The sequence below is a fragment of the Chinchilla lanigera genome, unplaced genomic scaffold (assembly GCF_000276665.1).
Source record: "Chinchilla lanigera isolate Chin_1 unplaced genomic scaffold, ChiLan1.0 scaffold00014, whole genome shotgun sequence".
Lineage (NCBI taxonomy): Eukaryota > Metazoa > Chordata > Mammalia > Rodentia > Chinchillidae > Chinchilla > Chinchilla lanigera.
The window spans coordinates 19,447,234-19,469,605 of NW_004955415.1; the positions used below are offsets into that span (position 1 = coordinate 19,447,234).

At 37.8% G+C, this 22,372-nt stretch overlaps 1 protein-coding gene across 6 annotated transcripts in view; it reads left to right on the top strand.

Annotated features, from left to right (window-relative positions):
• The window catches only part of Plcb4 (phospholipase C, beta 4), a 353,965-nt gene extending 339,114 nt beyond the window's left edge, over window positions 1–14,851 (top strand). For 4 of the 6 annotated variants that reach the window (XM_013512270.1, XM_013512271.1, XM_013512269.1 and 1 more), the window contains 7 exons: window positions 913–988; window positions 2,731–2,906; window positions 5,252–5,353; window positions 7,532–7,589; window positions 8,036–8,122; window positions 11,118–11,154; window positions 13,300–14,851. In XM_013512270.1, coding sequence (XP_013367724.1) covers window positions 913–988; window positions 2,731–2,906; window positions 5,252–5,353; window positions 7,532–7,589; window positions 8,036–8,122; window positions 11,118–11,154; window positions 13,300–13,388 — 625 coding nt within the window. In that variant the 3' untranslated portion in view covers window positions 13,389–14,851. The remainder of the gene's footprint in view (window positions 1–912; window positions 989–2,730; window positions 2,907–5,251; window positions 5,354–7,531; window positions 7,590–8,035; window positions 8,123–11,117; window positions 11,155–13,299) is intronic. The other 2 variants (XM_005380865.2, XM_005380866.2) reach the window with 1 other exon arrangement.
• The last annotated feature ends 7,521 nt before the right edge of the window (window positions 14,852–22,372 follow it).

Sequence of the window (22,372 nt, forward strand, 5' to 3'; positions counted from 1 at the left end):
TTGCAACCTTGATTTTTAATATAATAGAAGTTCTTTGTTTATGCTAACAGTTAAGACCACTGAATAAAACTGATCATTGCATTTACTTGAGGGATTTTGTTTAGAATTAAGACAGGAAAATGGTTCAGCAGTGCCTCAAACTCTCTAAATAACCGACCAGAGAAGAAACATTCTCAGTTCCAGTCATGGAGAAGGAATAGTTGGATGAGAGGCCTTGCACTTCTAGAGTAATGCCTTTCTCAGGGGGACACTCAGTTAATACTACGATGAAGCATTCTACTCCGGCTATAACAAACAAGAGTGCACATGCTGAAACAGATGCCGAGGACCTGTCCTTGTTTCAGCAACGATATAGAAAAGAAAATTTTCCAAAATCACTAAAATGAATAGTGATGCATGCTGGGCAATTGCCTAGCATGTATTTCCTATTCACAATAGGCTCAGAAGCAAAAATTACCCAATGATGCCAAGAAATGCTATTTTCTTTCTCACTGGCATGTTTAAAAGACAAAAGTCTGGCTTTACAACTAAAATGAAAGAATTAGAGATTCACTTCAAAGCTGAAGACCTATTTTCTAGTTTTCATTCCTAATAATATTTTATTGAATAAATGAAAAGTAGCTTGAAGAACAAGAGGAACCAAAATGGAAACTCTGACAACAGACCTTAACAACGAAATAATTGTTGGTTCTGAAGTATCTCTTTGTGTAGTGGTTGAATTGAGTAATCATGATACAGATAATATTTTGTAAGGTATGAATCTATTACGAGAGAAACTCATGCTGCCCAATGAGCCATAGCACCCCACATTTGATGAATACATTGTCTTCATCAGAAAGCTTTGTCATAGAGCTCAAGAGAATTGGAAGATATCTAATTTCTGGTATGCACTTTGCAATTTTCTATTTTCAGGGGAAGCAATTGTCTTGAAATGAAGAAAGAAACAGAAATTAAAATTCAGACACTAACATCAGATCACAAATCTAAGGTAAGAAATTGCCCATGTCTATAGCAATGATTTGCAGAAGACACTTGGTAGTTTTTTGGAGGAGGTTCTTGGTGATGATCAGAAATCACAGTAGCTTGAGGCTAGTCTGGAGAGACAGGGGACCTAGTGCTCATGTTTGCCTCCAAATTCACTGGCTTTGAAAAGAGCCACTTCATCTTTTGTTTATCGAAATATACTAACTATATTTATGCTGTCCAACTCCAGGACATCAAGTGAAACGATAAATGAAGAGAATCACAAGAAATACTGTGTAAAATACTGAATACATATATCCTTATTCAAGTAAAAGAAAATATACACAAGACAGAAGATTATCCATCTGGGGATTTGAGCATTTGTTTGATGCCTACTCCATCTTACTTTTGTTGGGGAAATGTGGGATGAGAAAAACTAAAAGCTGATATTGTAAGAGTCAAGCGTAATTACTTGAATTTCCCCCCAAAGATAGGAGAAAATAGGAATTTGAAAGACCTTAAATAAGGATATAGCCATTTGGAGACCTAAATGCTAAAACCTGAGGAAAAACAGAAACAGTGCTTACAATAATAATAGATTTAAAAGGAAAATTCTTTTAAGAGCTGTCAATCTTAGCATTTGGTCAACCAGCTGGCTTCCATCTGTCCATGGCAGCTCTGTCATCGGCCACAGTGGCCAGACCAAGTGCAGGGACCCACTATGCTGTTGGAGGTAGATTCATCCTTGGTGCACATGCTTGGTGTGCTTTGGCCTCATCTAGTATGCATTCTGCAGAGGCAATAAACAGTGTGTCCTCCAAAGCTGTTCCCTACCTTCCTCATCCCTGGAATCCTGGAGCAGTTATGTCCCATTCACCATGCCATGATTTTTAGGTGCTTTCCCTAAACAGAAAGGAACAAACCTTGGCAACAACGTCATTTTGCTTTTATTGCATAATGAATGGTATCAAAGTTTAGTCCTTTAAAACAGCTATTGTTTATTTGCTCACAGTTCAGTAGTTCAAAAATATTGGTACAGTTCTTCTGGTTTTGTTGGGTTCACTCAGGTGCCAGACTCTTGTGTATCTGGCGGGTGGCTGCCTGCTGGTTGTCTTTTCTTATATGACACTGCAGCCCCCAGCAAACTAGCACAGGCTGTCATAGGATACCAAGCATGGCAAAAGGGTAAGCACTTTCCTGCTTACATCATATTTGCCATTGTCTCATTGGCTAAAGGAAGCTACAAGTTCAGCCACATTGAAGGAGGTGGAGGAATAGATTCTAACTGCTGACAAGCGCACAACCTGAAAAACCATATTGCAAAGTGCATACACTGAGAGGTGAGGATTTTTCTACCCAGAGTCTATTAGAGATGATGCAGAAAGTCGCAGTCCAGGAATAAAGAGCACACAGCTCTGTTTAGACCTGTGGCCTGACAGAAGTGAGGTAGAAAAGTATGATATAGTAAAGAGAATTGTGATGGAATGAATAAAGGAGCCACAGCCCAGACAAACCAGAGTCTGAACAAGTTAAGCAGTAAAATAATGCTTCACGATTAAATATTTAGAGCTGAAATGATTGATTTGTTCTAGTAATTAGTGACTTTCTGATTCCCATTGATTTGTACAGATTTTTTGTAGATTTCAGGTATCCACTGATTGGCCAAGTCAATGGTGGGAAAGAACTAAAGTGCATGAAGAATGAGTTTCAGTTCATACCTAACCCATGCAGAGTCCAGGTGACTTCAATCCCTCTTTCCCCAAACAGGTCAAAGAGATTGTGGCACAGCACACAAAGGAATGGTCAGAAATGATCAACACCCACAGTGCTGAGGAGCAAGAAATTCGGGACCTGCACCTTAACCAGCAGTGTGAGTTGCTGAAGAAACTGCTGATTAATGCTCATGAGCAGCAAACCCAGCAGCTGAAACTGTCCCACGACAGGTAGGAGAGCCAGCCAGTTCCAGAATAACCTCCAAGTTTTTAAAAAGAATTATTATGTATGTGATTCTGTGTGTATGTGTGTATGTGTGTGTGTACACATGCACATCAAGGTAACAAGTGAAATCAACGACATAATATGCAGCTCTTATGTATTTCACACCGCACAGTTGATATGAGCAAGGGGAACTATAAGAAATAACCTCTGCCCCATCAGAGGGTATACAAATGTTGGCAAGATTCTACTCTCATGAAAGTTAAATCAAATTACAAGTACATGAGACATGCTAAGAAATGTCACAGACACTAAGAAATATCCTGCCCAATGGAGCTCTGTAGTCCTGGAGGCTGTGCAGAAAGGTAGGACTTGGACTGGGCTTCAGAAAATGATCTGGGGCCTCTTAGGAAGAAAAGATACAAAAAAAGAAGAGACAACCAGTAGAGCTCCTAGACTGATTCTGATTGCCCAGTGACAAACTGTGAGGGGACCTCGTTCCCCACTTCTTGTGGTTAATGGGAATTCCAGGAATCTTAGGAAGACAGGCCTGATCAAGGAACAGCAGAGACATATCAGCTAACTTGGCTGCTCCCCAATTCTGCAGAGTAAACATTGCACTGCAGTGACCGCAGAGTATAAGTTGGACTCCCCGCTGGGCAGGAGAGGTTTTATGATGACACTGTTCATCACAGAGTGGCTGTAGTTTGCTTGCTTCTTACTCAGTGAGTCCCATGCACCACAGTTAGGGTGCATTGATAGACACCAAAGAATAGAAGATAGAAGCATTGTGCCATGGATATGTGTTTGAACGTAGATTTATATGTGGTTTATCATTTCTTCAAATGACTTCCTCAGCAATGCAAGTATTAGTTTACTATACTTTTTAAAATGTTTCTAGAATGCCCAGAGCTGCAAATTTTTCTCTTGTTTCCATTAGAAATGTTCTTGATCCAATAAAAGGAAAAACAAAAGTGTTCAGCATTTTGCATTTGCTTGTTGCTGCAGTACCAGATTTTAGGTACCTATAGCAATCCAAAGCTACCTTAGCATAAAGTACCTTTCTAATAATCACCTTATAGATGAACAAAGGAAAAGGATAGCTCCAGCCTGTAGGCATTGTCTGAAAGAAGTATAGTAAACTAATACTTGCGTTGCTGAGGAAGTCATTTGAAGAAACGATAAACCACTTATAAATCTACCTTCAAACACAAATCCATGGCAGGTGCATCTTTCAGAACAGCACCAGTGTTTCAGTCTTTCCTCAAGCACCTTGTGGTTGTGCCCTTTTTGCCACCACAGCTGTTGTTCTGGGTTAAAATCCTTACTTTCTGAATATGTTTCAGCAGGATTTGGTCATTAAGAACGCTTGTTGAATGACATGAAAGGATGAATGTGTGAATAAGTGAATGAGCAAATGAGTGAAGAAACGGTCGATTTACTAACAAGTCACAGAAAAAAAAAAAAACAACTTGGGAGTGATTTTCCAGGTTCCAGAGTTTCCAGAGTTGCCAGGCATCTTTCTGCTGCTGTGCTCTGAGGTTGACTGAGGTGCCCCTCACCTACGTCCATCTATTTGATGCAGAGCAAACCTCTGTACGCAGGTCAAAGAGCTCTTTGCCTGCTGGATTCCAGGCAGAGCTTCCTGAAATCGCTAAAGGTTCCAAGAAACACTTCTTTCTAATCACATTCTAGTATTCTAAGTTGTATGCATCCATTGTATATAATTTGAATTTATGCAAGCCATGCTAGCTCTTGAACTCACACACAGAGGCTTTTGTTGCCTGTAAACGTGATTTTCTGCAATTTCCCCTGCCTCCCTGAAGCCATGTAATTCTTTTCATTCCCATGAACTGTCAGAAGCAGGGAGGTCATCACACCCTCTTTTTCTCTTGCAGCCCATTTGGTCACAAATACCGTGGGGCACAGCTGGAAATGCTTGTGTTTCGTGGATAAAATGTCTCTTCTTCACATCCCAGCACTGCCCTTTCACCACTAGGTGGCCTACTGCCCTTCAGGGTTGCATAGCCACAGGAGACGGATCCATTCCCATCCTTCCCAAAATATAAAATAACTCAATGAGTTCAATAATGCGGGGGGTGGGGGGTGGATCTAATCTTATTGTTATTCAGAGAATTTGTGTTTTGTTTGTTTTTTTCATCAGTTAAGTACACATCACATAAAGTGTACCACTGTGGCCATTTTTAAGTTTATGGCGTTAAATACATATACGTTGTCATGCACCCATCACTGCTACCCACTTCCAGGATGTTTTCATCAGCCCCCAGTGAAACCCCATACCCATGAAACACTGACTCCATCCCTATTCCATTTGTTTATTTTTAATACATAGGGAAAGCAAGGAAATGCGAGCCCACCAGGCTAAGATTTCTATGGAAAATAGCAAAGCCATCAGCCAAGATAAATCTATCAAGAATAAAGCAGAACGGGAAAGGTAAGGTTGAACATGCTCACTGCATGAATTTGTCACTGACTTGAAGACATTGTCTCAATAACGTTCATCCATGTATGGACCTGTGCTCATACCTGAGCTATAAAACACTTGTGGAGTTTGACTAAGGATTCTCTATTATAGCTGTTATGGAGATGTATTATTATTCCTCTAAAGTTCTCTGATTGTTTACTATCACCAGAAAAAAATAAATTTACATTCAATGTGTATGTGCTCATTTACAAACAAAAATAATAACTTGATAAAATAATCAATATAATTCTAAAAGTTTTCCCACATTCTTTTGGATCATCCTCTAAGCATCTCACCTGCTCAGGTATAAGCATATTTTGAATAGTACAGTACGTACCTTTCTAAACAGCAGGAGAGCTGTCTTTCTCCCCTGACTTGCATTGAGCAGCCCTTGATACCAAGGATCTTCTTAAATCCTGGTTTTCTGGTTTGTCCTTGTGTTGGATGGGTTTTCTGGAAAGAGAAATGGAGGCAGGAATTCAGATGCTTCTGACTTTATGAAGTTCTTCAGTGAGGAAGTGTGGGGAAGCAGGGTGCAGGCAGGGTAGTCCCTGTGTGCAGTTGGGGTTCCTCTGTCGCCCCGTTCTGCTGGTTTATGCTGAAGTCTAGCATAAACCGGGCACGATCAAAAATGATGGTGAATGTTTAAATAAGAAAAACGTATTACAGTTAAAGACCCTTTGCATTAATCCCCCTCAGAATCCTCCCTCTCTCTTCAAACACACTCCATCATTCTTGCCACTTTCTGAAGCAGTTGCAGAAGTGTCCTTTTCTATCTTTAATACAAAATAAGAAGTAAAAAATAAAAAGAACAAGAAGTGATGAAATAGAAGAAAAAAGCAATAAAGAGCATTCTCAAAATCAAGTTTGCTCTCTGAGAAAACGTTAACAAAGTCAGTAAATTTTCAGCAAGACTGATCAAGAAGAAAAATAAAGCATGGATGACCAGTAGTAGATGACCATGGATGACCAGAATAGAAAGGAGAAGCTGCTGCAGAGAAGACAGTACATATTTTTTAAAACAAGCCTATTACAAACAATACTAAAATAAATTTGAAAACTTAGATGAAGTGGAGAATTACCTAAAAAATATATAAATACCCCAAACTGACTGAAAATGAAGAAAACCTGAACAGATTGATTACTGTTGCCAAAGTTCAGTAAGTTGTAGGTCTCTTTGGTCTTGAGGCCCAGCACACCTCACTGGTAATTAGAAAAATGCAAGTTAAAGCGACAGCACCATGCCACTGACAAGACCAGTCGATGGACAAAAAGGTCGATGTCTGGTTGGTCTGGACTTGAGCAGAGACAAAGGAGAAGTATAACACCCAAACACCAGCAGACAGAAGTGCAGATTACAACTCTTGGGAGTAAAGATGAAGCAGTGCATATCCTACCAATAGGTAAATCTGGAGTCTGGCATGCATGCACAAGGAGATAGGTCCTAATTTCATGTACTTATTCAACAGACATTTATGGTGCTAATTACTACAGGGCCCTTTGCGCCAGATCACTGTGGTGGTGTTTGGAAATAACTTACTTTTTTCATTAGCGGTAGCCTGAAAATATTGTAGTCTGTTCATCAATGAAAACATCTTTACAGAAGTTAAAGAAATAGTTCGAAATACAGATAATAGTGATATAGATAATAGTCTCTTGAGACTAAATGATGAGTTATAACTAGAAATTCAGACTACATTAGAATTGGGATAAATTTCGGAAACACAAAAGCAATACCGGTGCACCAGCATTACGTGGGTACTTGATAGAAATGCAGAACTCCAGGCCCAGCTCAGACCCAGTCGTCAGACTCTGTAGGGTAGATTACTTGGGAGTTGCGTAGGCACACAGAACTCCAAGCCCACTGCTTGGGAGTTGCGTAGGCACACAGAACTCCAAGAATCTCAAGGATGGGCGCAGCAGTCTGTGATTTGGATGGTAGCTCCAAGTGATTTGTGTGTACAGGGAAAGTGTGAGGAGTACTAGCATATGTTACACATGGACAAATCCACCTGATGCTGTGCTGTGCTAAAAATTAATAAAAAGAGTAATCCTATCCAGATAATTAGAGCAAAACAGGCTCTTGTTGATATAATATTAATTCCATTCAATATCATGCCAACTGTCATATATGTTCATTGGTTTTAGGCGAGTCAGGGAGTTAAACAGCAGTAACACAAAGAAGTTTCTAGAAGAAAGAAAGAGAGTAAGTATTTTCTCATTTTCTTGGTACTTTTCCTTGAAAAAACTACAAATAAGAGACTAAGCTTAGATATCAGCATTTGGCTAATTTGCTGAATTTCATTTTTTCTGTACACTAAACATCGCAACTTCTGTGTTCCCTGAAAGCTAAAGTAATCAACTGCCAAAATCTTTAAGGTAGTTATTTGACATCATTTTATAAAGAATATAAAGCCAATTGTCAGTCATACATAAGTGTTCTCCTATCTCCTAAGATTTTAGCAGGAAAGATCTTTTTGGTAAGAAAAATAAGTTTAAACTCTCCCAGATTTCAGTCTATTTTTCTTTCTTTGTTGAAAAATTATTTCCTGCACTTACAAACTTATGAACTATTCCTCATCCATAAGTTTTAAGATTATAACCCAAAAATTGAAAAGAATCCAGAATTCTTTTTTTTTCTTTTCTTTTTAGCTCGCAATGAAGCAGTCCAAAGAAATGGATCAATTGAGAAAAGTCCAACTTGAACACCTTGAATTCCTAGAGAAACAGAATGAGCAGGTATTGTGCCTAAAATACATAAAAAGTTGTGGGCAGCAAGCAGCTTAAGGGTGCACATATCGTGGCCCCCAGGTGCTAAAGCCAGGAGTCTGAGTAGTATAAAGGTGGTGAGAAGAATTTACTGCAGATTTTACTGTCTTTTCTCAATTTCATCCAAAAAGAACAGAAGGAACTGTTTTTTTGAGGAGGAAAGTAGCTGTGGGAAAAGGAGAATTTTATTAGAAGAGTCTAGAAGTGACATTACTAGAAGTGAATAGATAAGAAAAAGGGGGTTACAAATCACCTCTCCATTTTCATTTGGAGTTTTATAATTTTATAATTAGGCAAGTGATATTATATTTAAAAGCAAAGAAGAGAAACCATTTATTTTCAACATCAGCCAGAAAATGAAGTTGTAAAACCTTCCTCGTGCTCACACTTGGGCTCTAACTTCATGCTTCCCTGACTGCACAAACCACCCAGCATGAGTGGGCACCATTGTTCGGGTGATTTCTCCCAACAAAGCAAAACAGTAAATTAAAAATAAAAATAAAAAGTTAGTCAAACTCCAGCTGTTTCACTAATTATCAATGACAAGATAACTGTATTTTTACTTTGCTTGTAGTACAGGGAGGTAGAGCTCTGCGACCTTCCACCATGCCAATTCAGCCTGGCTAAAACTCTTCCAGCTGATAAAGCAACCTGACATTCAGTTCAGGTTTCAAACTTCATTCCCTCTCAGTGCAAATTCCACTCTTGAAGTATAGTTAGTTGGTTTGAAAGTTATTCTTTCCAGATGGTTTCCTTCAATTTAGAGACTATAAAGAGGTTCTGGTGAAGTGTGTGTACTATATTGTTGTTTTCTACTTTCTCTCCCATCTGTGAAGCAGTCCTACTTAAGGTATCTATCTTTTCAGAGTAAATAACTCCCAATGAAGAACATTTAAGCAGGCATGCCATTTTAAAAGTCCCTTTAAGAAAGTAACAGCAAGCCATCTTGTATTGATTTATTGATTTCATTTTTGGATTGCAACTAGGTAACAAATCCAACTTCTGCTTCCAAGGATCCTTTGGAGAGAAGTTAAATTCATCTGCATACTTCTGAGTTATTTTCCACATTTCCTTTTCAACTAAGTGCTCTATTCATGAATTATGCACTAACCCCAAGGGGGACAATACACGCTTATTGTCCCATAAGCCTAGTTCATCCTACCCACTCATAGATACATCATGTTCTAGTACAAGTCATGTTTTTCCTCTTAAAGTGCTTGCCAGAAAGTGTTCCTTTGACACATGGGAATTGATTAAAGGTAAAGCCACCATCTCTAAAACTTTAGAGCCTACTTCAGTAATTCAAGGATAGATGGGGATAAGGATGCCATTGACATGGCTTATTTAAAAATCTTACTTAGAGGAAGGGTAAAATGAAAGGTAAGGCACACTTGTCTTAACTATCTAAATTAAGAAACTACTTAGAAATTATGGTGTCGCTTAGCAACAAGTTTGGCTAAAGAATGTAAAGATGCTAAAAATTACTCATCACTACAGTAGTGGTGTAGATCAGAGGTAGAGAATACAGTTTCCTAGTGTTTCTAGTTTCAGGACCAAAGTACATAATAAATCACTTTGAGATTTTATACTAGTACATGTGAAATCCAAACTATACCAGTGTTATTGCATTAAAATACTGCATTAGTGATAGTTGTATTGACCAGATCATTCGGGGAGGATTCTGGCTTTTTGTTCCTAAAATTTATATAATGCCTTTTAAGCTGTCATAAGTAATGGCTCCCGCCCACAACTGATACTCTGAGTCATAGAAGCTTAGGAAAATACAGAAAATGAAAAAGCTAGAGATTTGAAGATTTAATGAAATTCGGGGAAAAGAAATTCAAGATGTCATATTGGTGCTTTTGACGGGGCAGAATTTGGGCTTGAAATTTTTGCGTTAAGCTTTGCTTTATAAATATTGACCTACCCTATAGCAGATTCAGTCCTAGGTCTTTCTAGCATTGTGTGTGTGTGTGTGTGTGTGTGTGTGTGTGTGTGTGTATGTGTGTTTTAATTTGAAGATGTAGAAGCTCTCAATTCTGTGTAGTATACCACTGTCCTAGGCACAGTGCAGGGGATCCCCATTTCTTCCTTCACAGAAGGCAATGTCTGGAACTATGTAGTGAGGCTCACTTCCTCACCAGCTAAACACGTCATCAGCAGAAACAGTTCCCTGTTTCCAGACAAGCCCAGACTTCTAGGATAATCTGTCAAACCATTGTATAGCCCCAAGACTTTTTTTTTCTGCTTTTAGGCCAAAAGCAAATTAAACATTTCTCATAATGTTTCCCTTTGGAAGCTTTTTATTGCTTCCCTGTGACTTTTTTCATATATGTTCTCCCAGCTGCCCCTGACCAGCCCCTAAGTAAAGCACAGAGGGATCTACTGAATCACTAGATCAGTGTCAAAGGCATTAGGAGAAACAGCTGTCATATGTTTTGGTCCTGATTCTGGATCCTATCCTCTTTCTGGCCTTGCCTACTTGGTCAGCCATTTTTTCGCTTTAAAGTCCAAACATCAGGGATTTTTTTTTCCCACTCAAGTTTTCCCATCGACCTCCTAACCACACAGTGTCTCGTCCATCTTGACATGTGCCATTTCAAGCATTAACAGCTCCATGACTGTCACATTCAAGTCTTAAAATTGATTTTGTCATCAGTCCTATCATTTAATAAAGTGAGGCAAATGGTTGGGCAAAAGGTTGGGGTCTCTCCTTCCTGACTCAGAAGAGAGGTGCAGTCTGGGCTAATCGGCATCTATTGTTTGTTTGTTTTTGTTGTTTCTTTCTGTTGAGATCAACTGGGAAAAGTGTGTCACTGATAGGTGTGTACATGTTTTATCCTTAGCCTTTTCTTTTTCTGTATATGGTTTTGCATTCATTTCTCAAGTTCACTTCAATATTCATTTATTTTCTTTGCTTCGTATGTATGACTCAATTTTGACATTACTATTTTTGTACAAACAGCTTTTGAAATCCTGTCATGCAGTGTCCCAAACGCAAGGTAGGACTGAAATTCTGATAAGCAAAACATTGCTTTCCTTCTCAACTACGTTAGTATTCTCTGTGCAAGCTCCATGTATGATTCACATCTGGTTATAACTAATATCTGAAGGGTTTGGACTTAAAAGGCTTCACTGTTTCATGCTTGGATTTCTGTTGTAACATTTAATCTGAAATGCCCACAATCTTTAGAAAATTCTTTTAAAAGTGCTTTAGCCAGCATTTCCAATTGCAGATCTGGGAACAGGTCATGATATAAAAACAACCCAGATGCCAAGAACCTCTCTCTATATATATTTTTATATGGACTCAGCACCTCCAAGCCTGGCTCACAGAGTCAGATCATTCACAAATGTTAATACAGTCCAATGAATTTTTAATGTATCCTACTGAAAGTCTGTTGGTGGTTTATCACAGAGAGTTATATTCTATATGTAGAAATTTATACAAGGTCTTTTTGTCATGCTCTCTGCTAAGTGTGGTCTACCAAGGCCCTTATTTACCCCTCATAAGGTGACTCCTCATCCCTCATAATCATGTAATTTATTGTTTAAATCAAGACATTTTTGATGAAGAAAGCGTTGTTCATACTAGCCAGGTATTTGCTGGAATTGTCCCAGGCAAATGGAAATGAATGGTCACCCTGCTCATACAAGAATTTAGCTCTTGGAATAATCTTTTATTGTCATACATTTCTTCCTTCTAAACTATATTCAGTATTTCCTTTAAATACTAAAGGGGAAGAGCATAGGAAATCTTTTATTACTATTTACTGAGCCTCAGATTATTTAATTTCCAGTGCTGATAATGTTCCACTGTCATCTTTTATGAATACTGTTTGTGTCATAGTTTCATGTTTGTATATTTTTCTCCATTTCTTCATTTTTTGCTAGAGTATTAATATATATCAGGCATAAAAAATACCTGGGTAGAGGGAACGATTCATTCCAAATTTATGCAGGTAGATATAATTCACTGATGTTTTTGTATCCATCTTCACCAAAATGAAATTGAAAGCCATAATATAAAAAGAAGAGCAAAAATCACGGTTTGGTCTGTGGATTAAACTAATTTTGTTACAGAACTTCATTTGGGAGATTTAGATTTCTACTGTGATTATTTGACCAAACCTTCCCTCTGACCTTCCATTTAGCTGGAATACCAAAGCAGACATGAATACTAACATCGGAGTACTTGAGAGTCTTCCTCTGGTTTATCTCTTTATATGTCCATGTTTCCATTCCTACATGTCCTTTATTTCAAAGCAATGTGTCACAATAGAGGCAAAGGGTGCTTCCTTATCTCTCCAAAAGGTACATGTATATAGGTTGGGCCAAAGCATCTAGGCTATCAGTTGTAAAGTAAAAGTTGAAATGAGCTATTGGATTTTCCCTATATTACCAAGCAATTATTTATCACCAGGTCCTTACCTCCATTTGACCCCTTTTCCACCTCTTAAATCAGCCCTTTGTCTTAGTGATGGCCCTAATTCATGAGATTGAGTTCATCATGGCTTATTTACTGGAAATCCATAAAAAATTAATTGCGCCAGAAAACTAAAAGCTCTCAACCATGGAACTTGAGTAATAAGATTTCTGGAACCATACATATTCAGGTTCTAGTCAGCGGACACCCCAACCAAACCAGTGTGATTGTCTCCTACTTCACTTTCTCCAGCATTTAGGCTCTTGGAGAATTACTTTAAAGTTTAGGTTATTGGGGAAACAAATTGTACATAAACAATGCTTGTTGTAAAAATTATAAAATTATCCACAGTCAAAGCAATATGTCAAGCTGCAGAAACTAAATCAAACAGTTTGATATGGCGTAGCCCAATTGTCTGCTTCTGTGTCTTTTCAAGTGGCTTTACTGGTACAATGTAGACCAATCTCCAAACTTTAATGTGTGTAGAAATTCCCCTGGGGATCTTGTTAAAATGTAGACCCAGATTCAGTAGATCTTGGGCAAACCCCAAGAGTTTACATTTCTGAGAAGGTCCAGGCAATATGATGTTGTAAATCCACGGACCACACTTGAATAACAAGGATATAGTGACAGCATCAAATTTAGGAGTAGAGAGGCCAGAGTTGTTAAGTGCCTTCAGCAGAGAGTTTCAACATGTAAGACCATGTTTCTGATGTTATAGGCGAAGGAGATGCAACAGATGGTGAAATTGGAAGCCGAGATGGACCGCAGACCAGCAACAGTAGTATGAAACTCCAAAACACAGACTGAAGCAGCAAAACCTCCAACCATCAAAAGATCACTCCCAGCTTCTGAGCACACACTCCATGAACAAAAGCTGTTTTCTTTTGTGTTTCCTCTATGTGTAGAGAAGATGCTACCTGAAACCACAGAGACTGGGGATGACTTACGTATTTTGATTCGATAGTTCGAGTATTAAATTTCCTTGGCCAACCAAAAGTAGCTGCAAATCCACACCAGGAAGGCAGAGTTTAACCATTGATAATACAACTTAAACATGTTTGTTATAAAAAGCGATCACAAGTAAACGAGCTTGGTGTTCACAACTCTGCTTTGTGATGCGTTAGAACATGTTTGAGCTGCAGCAAAAATAGTGCATTAGCAATTTCATAGCAAGTGCATGCACTAGGAGAAAAACAAAACTCTGTCTACAGATCCCTTCGCAGAAGTGGTGGTCTGCTAGGCAAATAATTTTGCAGAATTTTTCTATATCTAAGTTACCTCATCAATAAGTGCCATGTCTTTACCATGCCGTGACAAGCTAATTTCCTGTAAAACTTGTGGAAATTAGTAGAACAATAAAGACATCTAATAGTAAAGTGTACCTGTGCCAAAACTCATCAACACTGAAAGAGGAACTCGGTTAAGGTCACTGAAGAAAGTTTACATCCGACACTGCTTTTTAGGAATTGCTTCTGCATATTCCAGATATTACAACTCACTGTTACACCATACAGATTGTGGTTATTGGCAAATGTTTGTAAATGTGACCTTGTATAAAGTATTTATACTCTTTAACTCACACTGCTATAGAGCAACATCATCTAAGTATTGCCACATGACAAAGATTTAGTAAACAGGAATATTAGGACTATGTTTTGCATGATATACACGCACCAGTTAAGACTAATCCATTCAGACAGTTAACCTAATGCCAAATACATACTGGTTAAATAAATGTATGGCACAGACTATAATTTGAACTATCCAGACTTTTAGCATAATGAAAAGTCTGTCTCTATATATATGTGTATATGAATTATGTGGGCATTCTTGATACTTCAAGTTCTAGTTTGAAAAAAATACATAACTAATTTAATTTTACACGAAAAATATTTATGCAGATTTTCAGAATTTCATATCAGGAAATAACCTTTTTATGTCTATTAAATACCCAAACAATTTGCTACAGTGTTAATCTGCATGGTCCTTAAGCCCGCTGTAGTCCTGTTGCAGACAGTGCATGAAGAAGTATAATGCTGGGAATTGAGCCATGCCGCCAAAGCCGGGAGCTAGGAGCAGCGCATGGGGGCCTGGTAGCCTAGAACTAATCAGATTACTGATTTTAGAACACAAAACACCAACTGAATTGTTGTATATGCTTGTACAAATTGATTCTGTGTGTTCCTCTGAACAAAGCAGAGAAATTATGATACCATCAATATCGAAATTCAACTTCCAACTTCTCTAATAAAAAATGAAAACACACTTAACATTCGTCAGAGTGTTTGCTCCCAAATTGCTTTCTAGTAAGCTTTTTGCCTTTTACATAAAGGATCTCTTCATTATTTTCAAAAGGTGCTTATTTCATGTTCCACCTGTGTTTTCTCCCAAATGACACAAAGCACATAGATTCTGTTTATCTTTCAAATGTAATGACCTTGTTTTTCTTTTTTTGAGATGTATAAAATTGCTCAGATATCCTCGTTTTCTTGACTGTAAAATAGTGGGGTCAGATTACGTATCTCTCAGCACTACACCCTATGAGAAGGCATGGTTAACAAAATGTTTTCATGTTTCTATTGCCAGTTTTCAGAGTCTGAAGGGCTGCTCTTCATCCAATAGCTTGGCCTCTTCCAAGAGCTCAACTAACCTCACCATTCTATAACCCGTGACTGAATTCATCACTCACCTCTGCTTCTGAGAGGTACTACTGGTTGCACATTTTCCTGACAATTTCTTCTCTGGTTTTTCATCCCTCTACACTACCATAAGTGGTTATGTTTTCCAGTGTTATATAGTAAACCAGTATTTCTCTTCCACCCAGATTACCTTCAGTACTTGAGAGATCTCAGACTCTCCCAAAGGATCCATTATAGTAGGATTAAAATACACTTGGCACAATCTATGATAAAGAGATGTATTGTACTTGCTGTTGTATGTTCAAGTTTGCACCCAAATCTTGCGTTGTCACTTACTATGAAAAAAAAAGTCCTGCTAATTAAAATAACTCAGTCTCTTCCGGCTTTTAAAAATAATAACTTTATTTCAGAAACATATTCAATTACTTTAAGGTCAAATTCCCTTTCAGAGGTCCTATCCCATTCAGGAGGTCTCTCACGTGTTTCCCTGAATGGCTTCTGGCTGCAAAGGGAAGCTCACACATCCTCCTGGCAGCTGGAAGCAGCATCTGGCCTTCTACTGCTGGACTAGCCCAGCTGTGCAAGTGGGCCTTTCCACTAGGGCATCCAAGGTCAAGGCCCCTGCTCAGCCAAGTCTTCATTCCAGGCTCAGTTCATTCTTGCATTCTTCTGGCATGTGCAGAAATTGTGGATCTTTGGGGGTTGTAGAAGAACCAGAGGTGGTAGCACAGATCCATCTGTCAAAACACTTCACATACCATCAGCTACTAGCACCATGTATTTGATGCCATGGACATTTCAAAATCCAAAAGGCATGGTGTCCTCTAGAACGATGTCCCAAGAAGCAAGGAGCAAACCTGTTTACACTAGACCTGGAGACTGTCTAGGTTACTACTGTATTTTGCCTCTTGCACACCCAGGACTTCTTCCAATTTGGCAACCAGGGCACTTGAGTCTCAGTTCTTCCCTTTGTCCTTCCTATCAGCCCAGAGAGGCTATTCAGTGCCCACTCCTAATTGGAATACCCACGTAATATTAGGCTTCTTCCCACTTGTTCTCCTTTTGAGAGAAATGAAAGGTTTCATGAGAAAGAAGGGGGACCAAGAGAATCTTTTCATCAGAAAAACTAAAATAAGGAGCAGTTCTACCACTGGCTTTCAGAGTTTTTGTTTATTGAGACATGGCTTTGCTATGCACTTCATGCTGGCTTTGAACTCACTATGTAATCCCGGCTGGTTTTGAACTCATGACCATCCTCCTGTATCAATCTCCCAAGTACAGGGATTACAAGGATGCTCCAGCATGCCCAGGTGATTTTCAGATATAACACTGAACTTCTTTCTAAGCAACTCAAAGAAGGGAAATAAATCCATCTCATCATCTATTCAGAAATCTTTTCTATATGTGCTCCTTCAGAGTTTTCATTCAGTCACAGTCTTCTCTGCATATAATTCTCAAATCTCTTAATTTAACCTTGGTCTTTCTTACCCTAAATTCTGATCCTTCCTTTCAGATTGTCAAGAGTTAAACAGCCCATGTGCACATCATATGTAATTAACAACAAAAAAAATCAAGTCTCTTTGTCCATCTGTTCTCCCTGCTTATTTTAATAGTTCATAACCAGTGCTAAACCTTGGGGCGGTCTTGTTCTGCTCCATCTCATTTCCTCCCACACCCAATCTGTTGGTAAATCCTATGAATTCTCTCCTTATTGTCTTGGAAGCTTCCCTCTCCTCCCTTACAAAGCCTCTCATTCCTTAACACCCAAAATATTAAACTTCTCTTTCATTTTCTTTACCTTTCAAATCCTTTCCACACAGTTTAATCTCCTGAAATGTTTCTGCTTATAAATATGAGATTCCTATCATTTGTCTAAAGAACAGTATTAAAATGATTGATAACGTTCAGTTTCTAGACTTGACCTACCTCCTACCTCCTAACTCCTACCTCCCCACCCAGTCAACCTGAACTCATCAGTCTTCATTCAGCTTACATTTTTTTCTATCCATGTTACATAAAGATGTCCTATCAACTCTTAGTGGACAACCTCCAGAAGTGGCACCAGCACAAAATTCCCTTGTTCTCTCAAGCAAGAAAATTCTACCCTTCTTAGTGCATCTATTTATACTTTGAAGAATATAGTAAATGTAAGACTTTCCCACCAATGCCAACTAGTTACAGCTTTGTTCATTTACTTCTCAAAGAAAAAGTAGAACAGCAGCCATCAAATGATTGCTTAAGTTATTTTTTGGGAAATAAAATATAAGACATGTGACTCTGTGGCCTTATACAGGAAATATATTTTTAAAATATGTCTAAGAAATATCTTTAGAAATATCTTTCTGAGTGAAAGTCCAGACTTTTACCTTGTGCCATCTCAATCCTTAGAAAAACAATTTTCTTTAGTTCTGTTAGCATCTGTTTAAAATAGTCCAGTTAGCATAGTGGCCATCAGGCACTTAACCAGTGGACTCAGCAACATTGATAATGGAGACTGGGAGAGTTATCTATATTGTGTTACTTCAGTGTTGAGATCGTTTGAGGGATACCTCATTTCAAAGTCTAAAAGGCTGCATCTTCCTCCCAGCATCTGTAAGCATAACAGGGGCCACACTTTTCTCAACTTTGCTTTGGTGCTTGATGTTCAACAGAATCCCATGCACATAAATTTAATAACTGCATATTTAATGTCATAATAAATCCAATGTGGAATGAATAGCTTTGGAATGAATATGTAGGAGCCCTTGTTAATAATATTTCATCAAGCATGTTCTGCTCCATAGGTTAGAATAATGAAAATATATTAGAGAAGGGAGCAATGAGGTGGTATAAAATAACAACATCGCTGCTTTTACATTAAAAGAGAAAATAACTGTCTGCAGATATCTTTATAAATGGGACAAAACTTCCCCTCTGCTCCTCAGACTATTTACTGCGAACTTTGGAGGGAGGAACAGTACTTGAGCTGCTTCATCCTAGAAATTTGTGAGTTTCCACCACCACTCAGTCCTATTTGAAAAAATCGTCCTAAGGAGGCCACTTTAATCCTGTATATCTAAACTCTCACATGGTGACCCAAAAGCTAGAGTGAACTAGATATACCAAAAACACAGTAGGAGGGGAGAATTTGACTGCTGGTCACTTCTGAACTTTGTATTATATGAGGAGATGTTCTACTGATTAGTCAATATGCTTATTGTTTACGCTTGTCAAGTGATGGTTTTAATGATATTAAGATTCATAGACAGCTTTTTACATTGTAATCTTTCACTTTTGCTTAGAAAAAATTGATATTTCTGTTGAGCTGTGGTGTTCATGACAGTGTGCTGAAATCTACATGCTGTAACAGTGTTGTAGGCTTATTTGTATTACTTTAATGTCATACTCAAACTATTGAGCACATTTTGAGCAGTTGAACTCCATTCATTGATCAAATATTTATTTATTAAGTACACACTCGTCCACGTTTTCAACTATTTTTCCCATACTACTGCTCTATTTTTAAAAATCACCTGTGATTACAGCAGTAGGCCACACCTGTGTAGTAGAAGGGTTATATTAATAGACCCAAGTTTTCATGTCTTCCTGTTCCACAGTATTGCCTTCCTGCACTGACTTTGGCATTGACCATGTAATTTGTTTTAGTCGATGACATAGTGCCCTAAAAATATTTCCTTAACACAAGCAGAGGCACATTTTCATCTTTTCCTTTTGCATCTCTTCCACTGCCATGGAGACTGGCCTGCTTGCAGATATGGGAGACCCTTGGAGACTGGAATCATCTTGTCCATCCCACCAGCTAACTCCTGGTGCAGGCAACTGAGACCAGCCAAGCCTTTCTCACACTGTAGAACCACCCAGGCAACCCATAAACTCATGAGAAATAGGAAATGAATGTTGCTTTGAGCTCTGAGTTTTAAGATCATTATACAGCAATAACAAATACAGTTATACTGGGAATAGGAAGTTGATAAAGCTGTCTCATCACAGAGCCCAAGACTGCACTTAAAAAAAACACAGGAAAAAGAAAAACATTGCACTTACAAATCTGAGTGAGACATGGTTTCTCTTCCATTTAGTTCTGCAGGACTTCTGAGCCTTGTGCGCAGTTCTTCTTGCATCTCACTGTGCCCAATACTGTTTCTTAACTTTCTTAGGGCTTGTTGTCCTCTAACCTGGACTGCTGATGCCTTCAACTAAGTAGCTTTGGCATTTAACAAACACCTCCTTCTTTGATTCTCCCCATCTACCTTTGAAAAAATCTTTGGTCTCCTAGGTGAATCAAATTACATGTCACAGCCTTGGCTATTAATATTTGTTCATTGCTTTGGATTTACCTGTTTTGAGTCATGGGTCCTGCACTAAAGTATTCATAAAGATGGGAGACAGTGAGATAGATGGGGAACGACTTCACCACATCACTTTGTCAAACTGCATAAAGTACAGGACACAGGGCTATGGTTACTTATATTATTTAACAGTTTAACAATGGAAATAAATGGTATTTAGAATTAGGCTGATTTTCAAGCAACATTTTTTAAGAGAAAAATATACAGGCATAGATTAGCTGTTAAGTGGCAAAGTACTAAATAATTATGCTAAGTAACATGCTGGAATAAAATTCAGCAAATGAAAATAATTTACAAGGCTTGAAAGTCTACTTAGCCAAACTTGTCTTCTATGCAAGCATTTTCATTCCCTCAAAAATGAATATATGCATATGTATGTGTTTATCAAAAGACGTTTTTCCATTCATAACATTAAATATACTAGGAACAAAGGAGCATTCAAAGGAAAATAGATCAATGAAATAAAATATGCTATAAGATATACTGTTTGCACCATGGAATACATTAAAGCTTTTACCGAATGACTCCAAGTAGATGAAGATCAGCAGAAGATAATGCTAACGTTGGAGAATAAAAGAGAAATTGTCAGGGAACTTTCTGAGTTGTGGGAATGTTCTGTAGATGTGGTTTACAAAGTGTACACCAAGATCGTGTTGGTTGGCCATGTATTCCCAAGAGCCTGTGAGAGTCTATGAGGTTCTCTTGTTTCCAGATCTACATTTGTGGGAGGCCACAGTTCATATATGCGATGAAAATGACATATGACAACAGATTAAAAGAAGAAAAAGACATCAGATCTCAGTTAAAGAGATTCAAAATTATGTGAAACAATGCCAGTCTACTCACTAATCTTTAGAAAATTGTTATTTTCCATAAAACTATGCTCATAGAATAATGTACTAACATGCGATAGCATGATCTTTATTAAATTGATATTTTATAGTGTGTTTCAATATGTTCAGTGATAATGTTTAGAGATGTAATCATATAAACCAAAATGTGAGTTTCTTAAAATTATGAAAGTATGAAGGAGACCTGAGACCAAATACTTTGAGAACGGCTCATCTTTAACTTGAGCTGGGTGAAGGTTACATGGGTGTTTCTATAGGTAAGAATTGATCAAGACTCCTGTACTTCATTTCTTGTGTATCTCTCTGTTAAAACATTTTTAAATATATGAAGAAAGAGATATTCTTATGATACAAAGAAAGTTGGGAGAAAATGAAATATAATTAAGTATAGATATACACGTTCAGAATATCAGTAGGAATTAGAACAAATTAACAGAATTCGCCTCTGAAGCCTGTTGCAAATGAGAATCAGCTAAACAGTATAATTATTTAGAAAAATTTTGGGCAAAAAATTGAGTTGGTAAGCTTTGTGCCTCTATGCTAGGGCTACTCCATACTTCTCACAGAAAGAATGAGAAAGCCAGTGCTGAGAGGTAAGTAGAGGGTTTGATGCAGAATATGTTCTTTTAATTCCTTCGTTCCAGCTTCATTCCACACCAGCTCTCCAAATGTGCAAAGGAAAGTGATTGTAACAAATACAGGAGAAACTAAGTCTGACAAAGAATGAGAAATGATAAGCAGGGAAAGAGCAGAAAGATCCACGTAGAAAAGATGGCAGTCGTTGGTCTAAAGAGAAACAGAAGGTACATAATTAGACAAGAATAGTTCCAAGGGGATCCTGCAGTAACGTTATGGAACACTATAAAATTGACCAATTCTTTCTGACCAAGAATTCTCACAGTAAGTCACAATTTACAGAAACCCTGTTAGGAGTGTTAAAATTGTACCACTTCATTATTGTTGCAGAGTGTATAAAGAAATATTAAGTTTTTGAAAAACTGTTAGGTGGGTATGTTATTAATGACTGGTTGACAAAATTCATTCCAATACATGTTTCATAATATTCATTAGACATCTTTAGAGAGATGAATTGCACCTTTTCGATATAATAAGCTTTAAAGGAAGATACATTTTTATCTATCATTTAACAGAAATCTAATTTCTATTTCAAAGGATAGTGCTGTTGTGAACATTCCTCACAAGATTTTGTATGGACATGTGCTTCTTATGTCTTTTGGGTAGATAAGCTAGTAGAATTTTTGGATCATATGTAACTCAATATTGAACTCTTTGGGAATTGACAAACTGTTTTCCAGAATGACTGCATCAGTTTATACTTGCCCCAGCAATCTATGAGGATTCTGATTCCTTTGCATCTTTTCCAATACTACTTTTTAATATCTATCTTTCTTATTATATTACTATATCTGTGTGAGAGAGAGGGAGAGTGAAGAGAGGGAGAGAGAGAAGAGAATCTCATTCCAAATTTGACTTGCATGGCTCTTTTGATTAATGTCCATGTTTCGTATGTTTATTGGCCATTTGTATTTTTTAAAAAGATATCTATTTAGAGAATTTTCCCCTTTTTAAATTGGGCTCTCTATTATTGAGTTGTAGAAGTTCTTTATATGTTTTAGATGCTAGTCATTGTTCAGATACACGAGTCACAAAAGTATCTTCCACTGTGCTTATCTTTTCTTGGTGGTGTGTCCTCTGAAGCACATAAGTTTTTAATTTTAATGAAGACCAATTTATCTTTTTGTCACTTATGTTTTTGACATCATATCTAAGAAACCATCACTTAATCTAAAGACCCTAAAGTTCTTTTCAAGAACTTTTCTAACTTAAGCTCTTATATGTAGGGTTTTGATTGATTTTGAGGGTTTTTTTTTATATGGTCAACATCTAATTCCTTTCTTTTTTGTATGGATTGCTGGTTGTCCTGCGGCGAG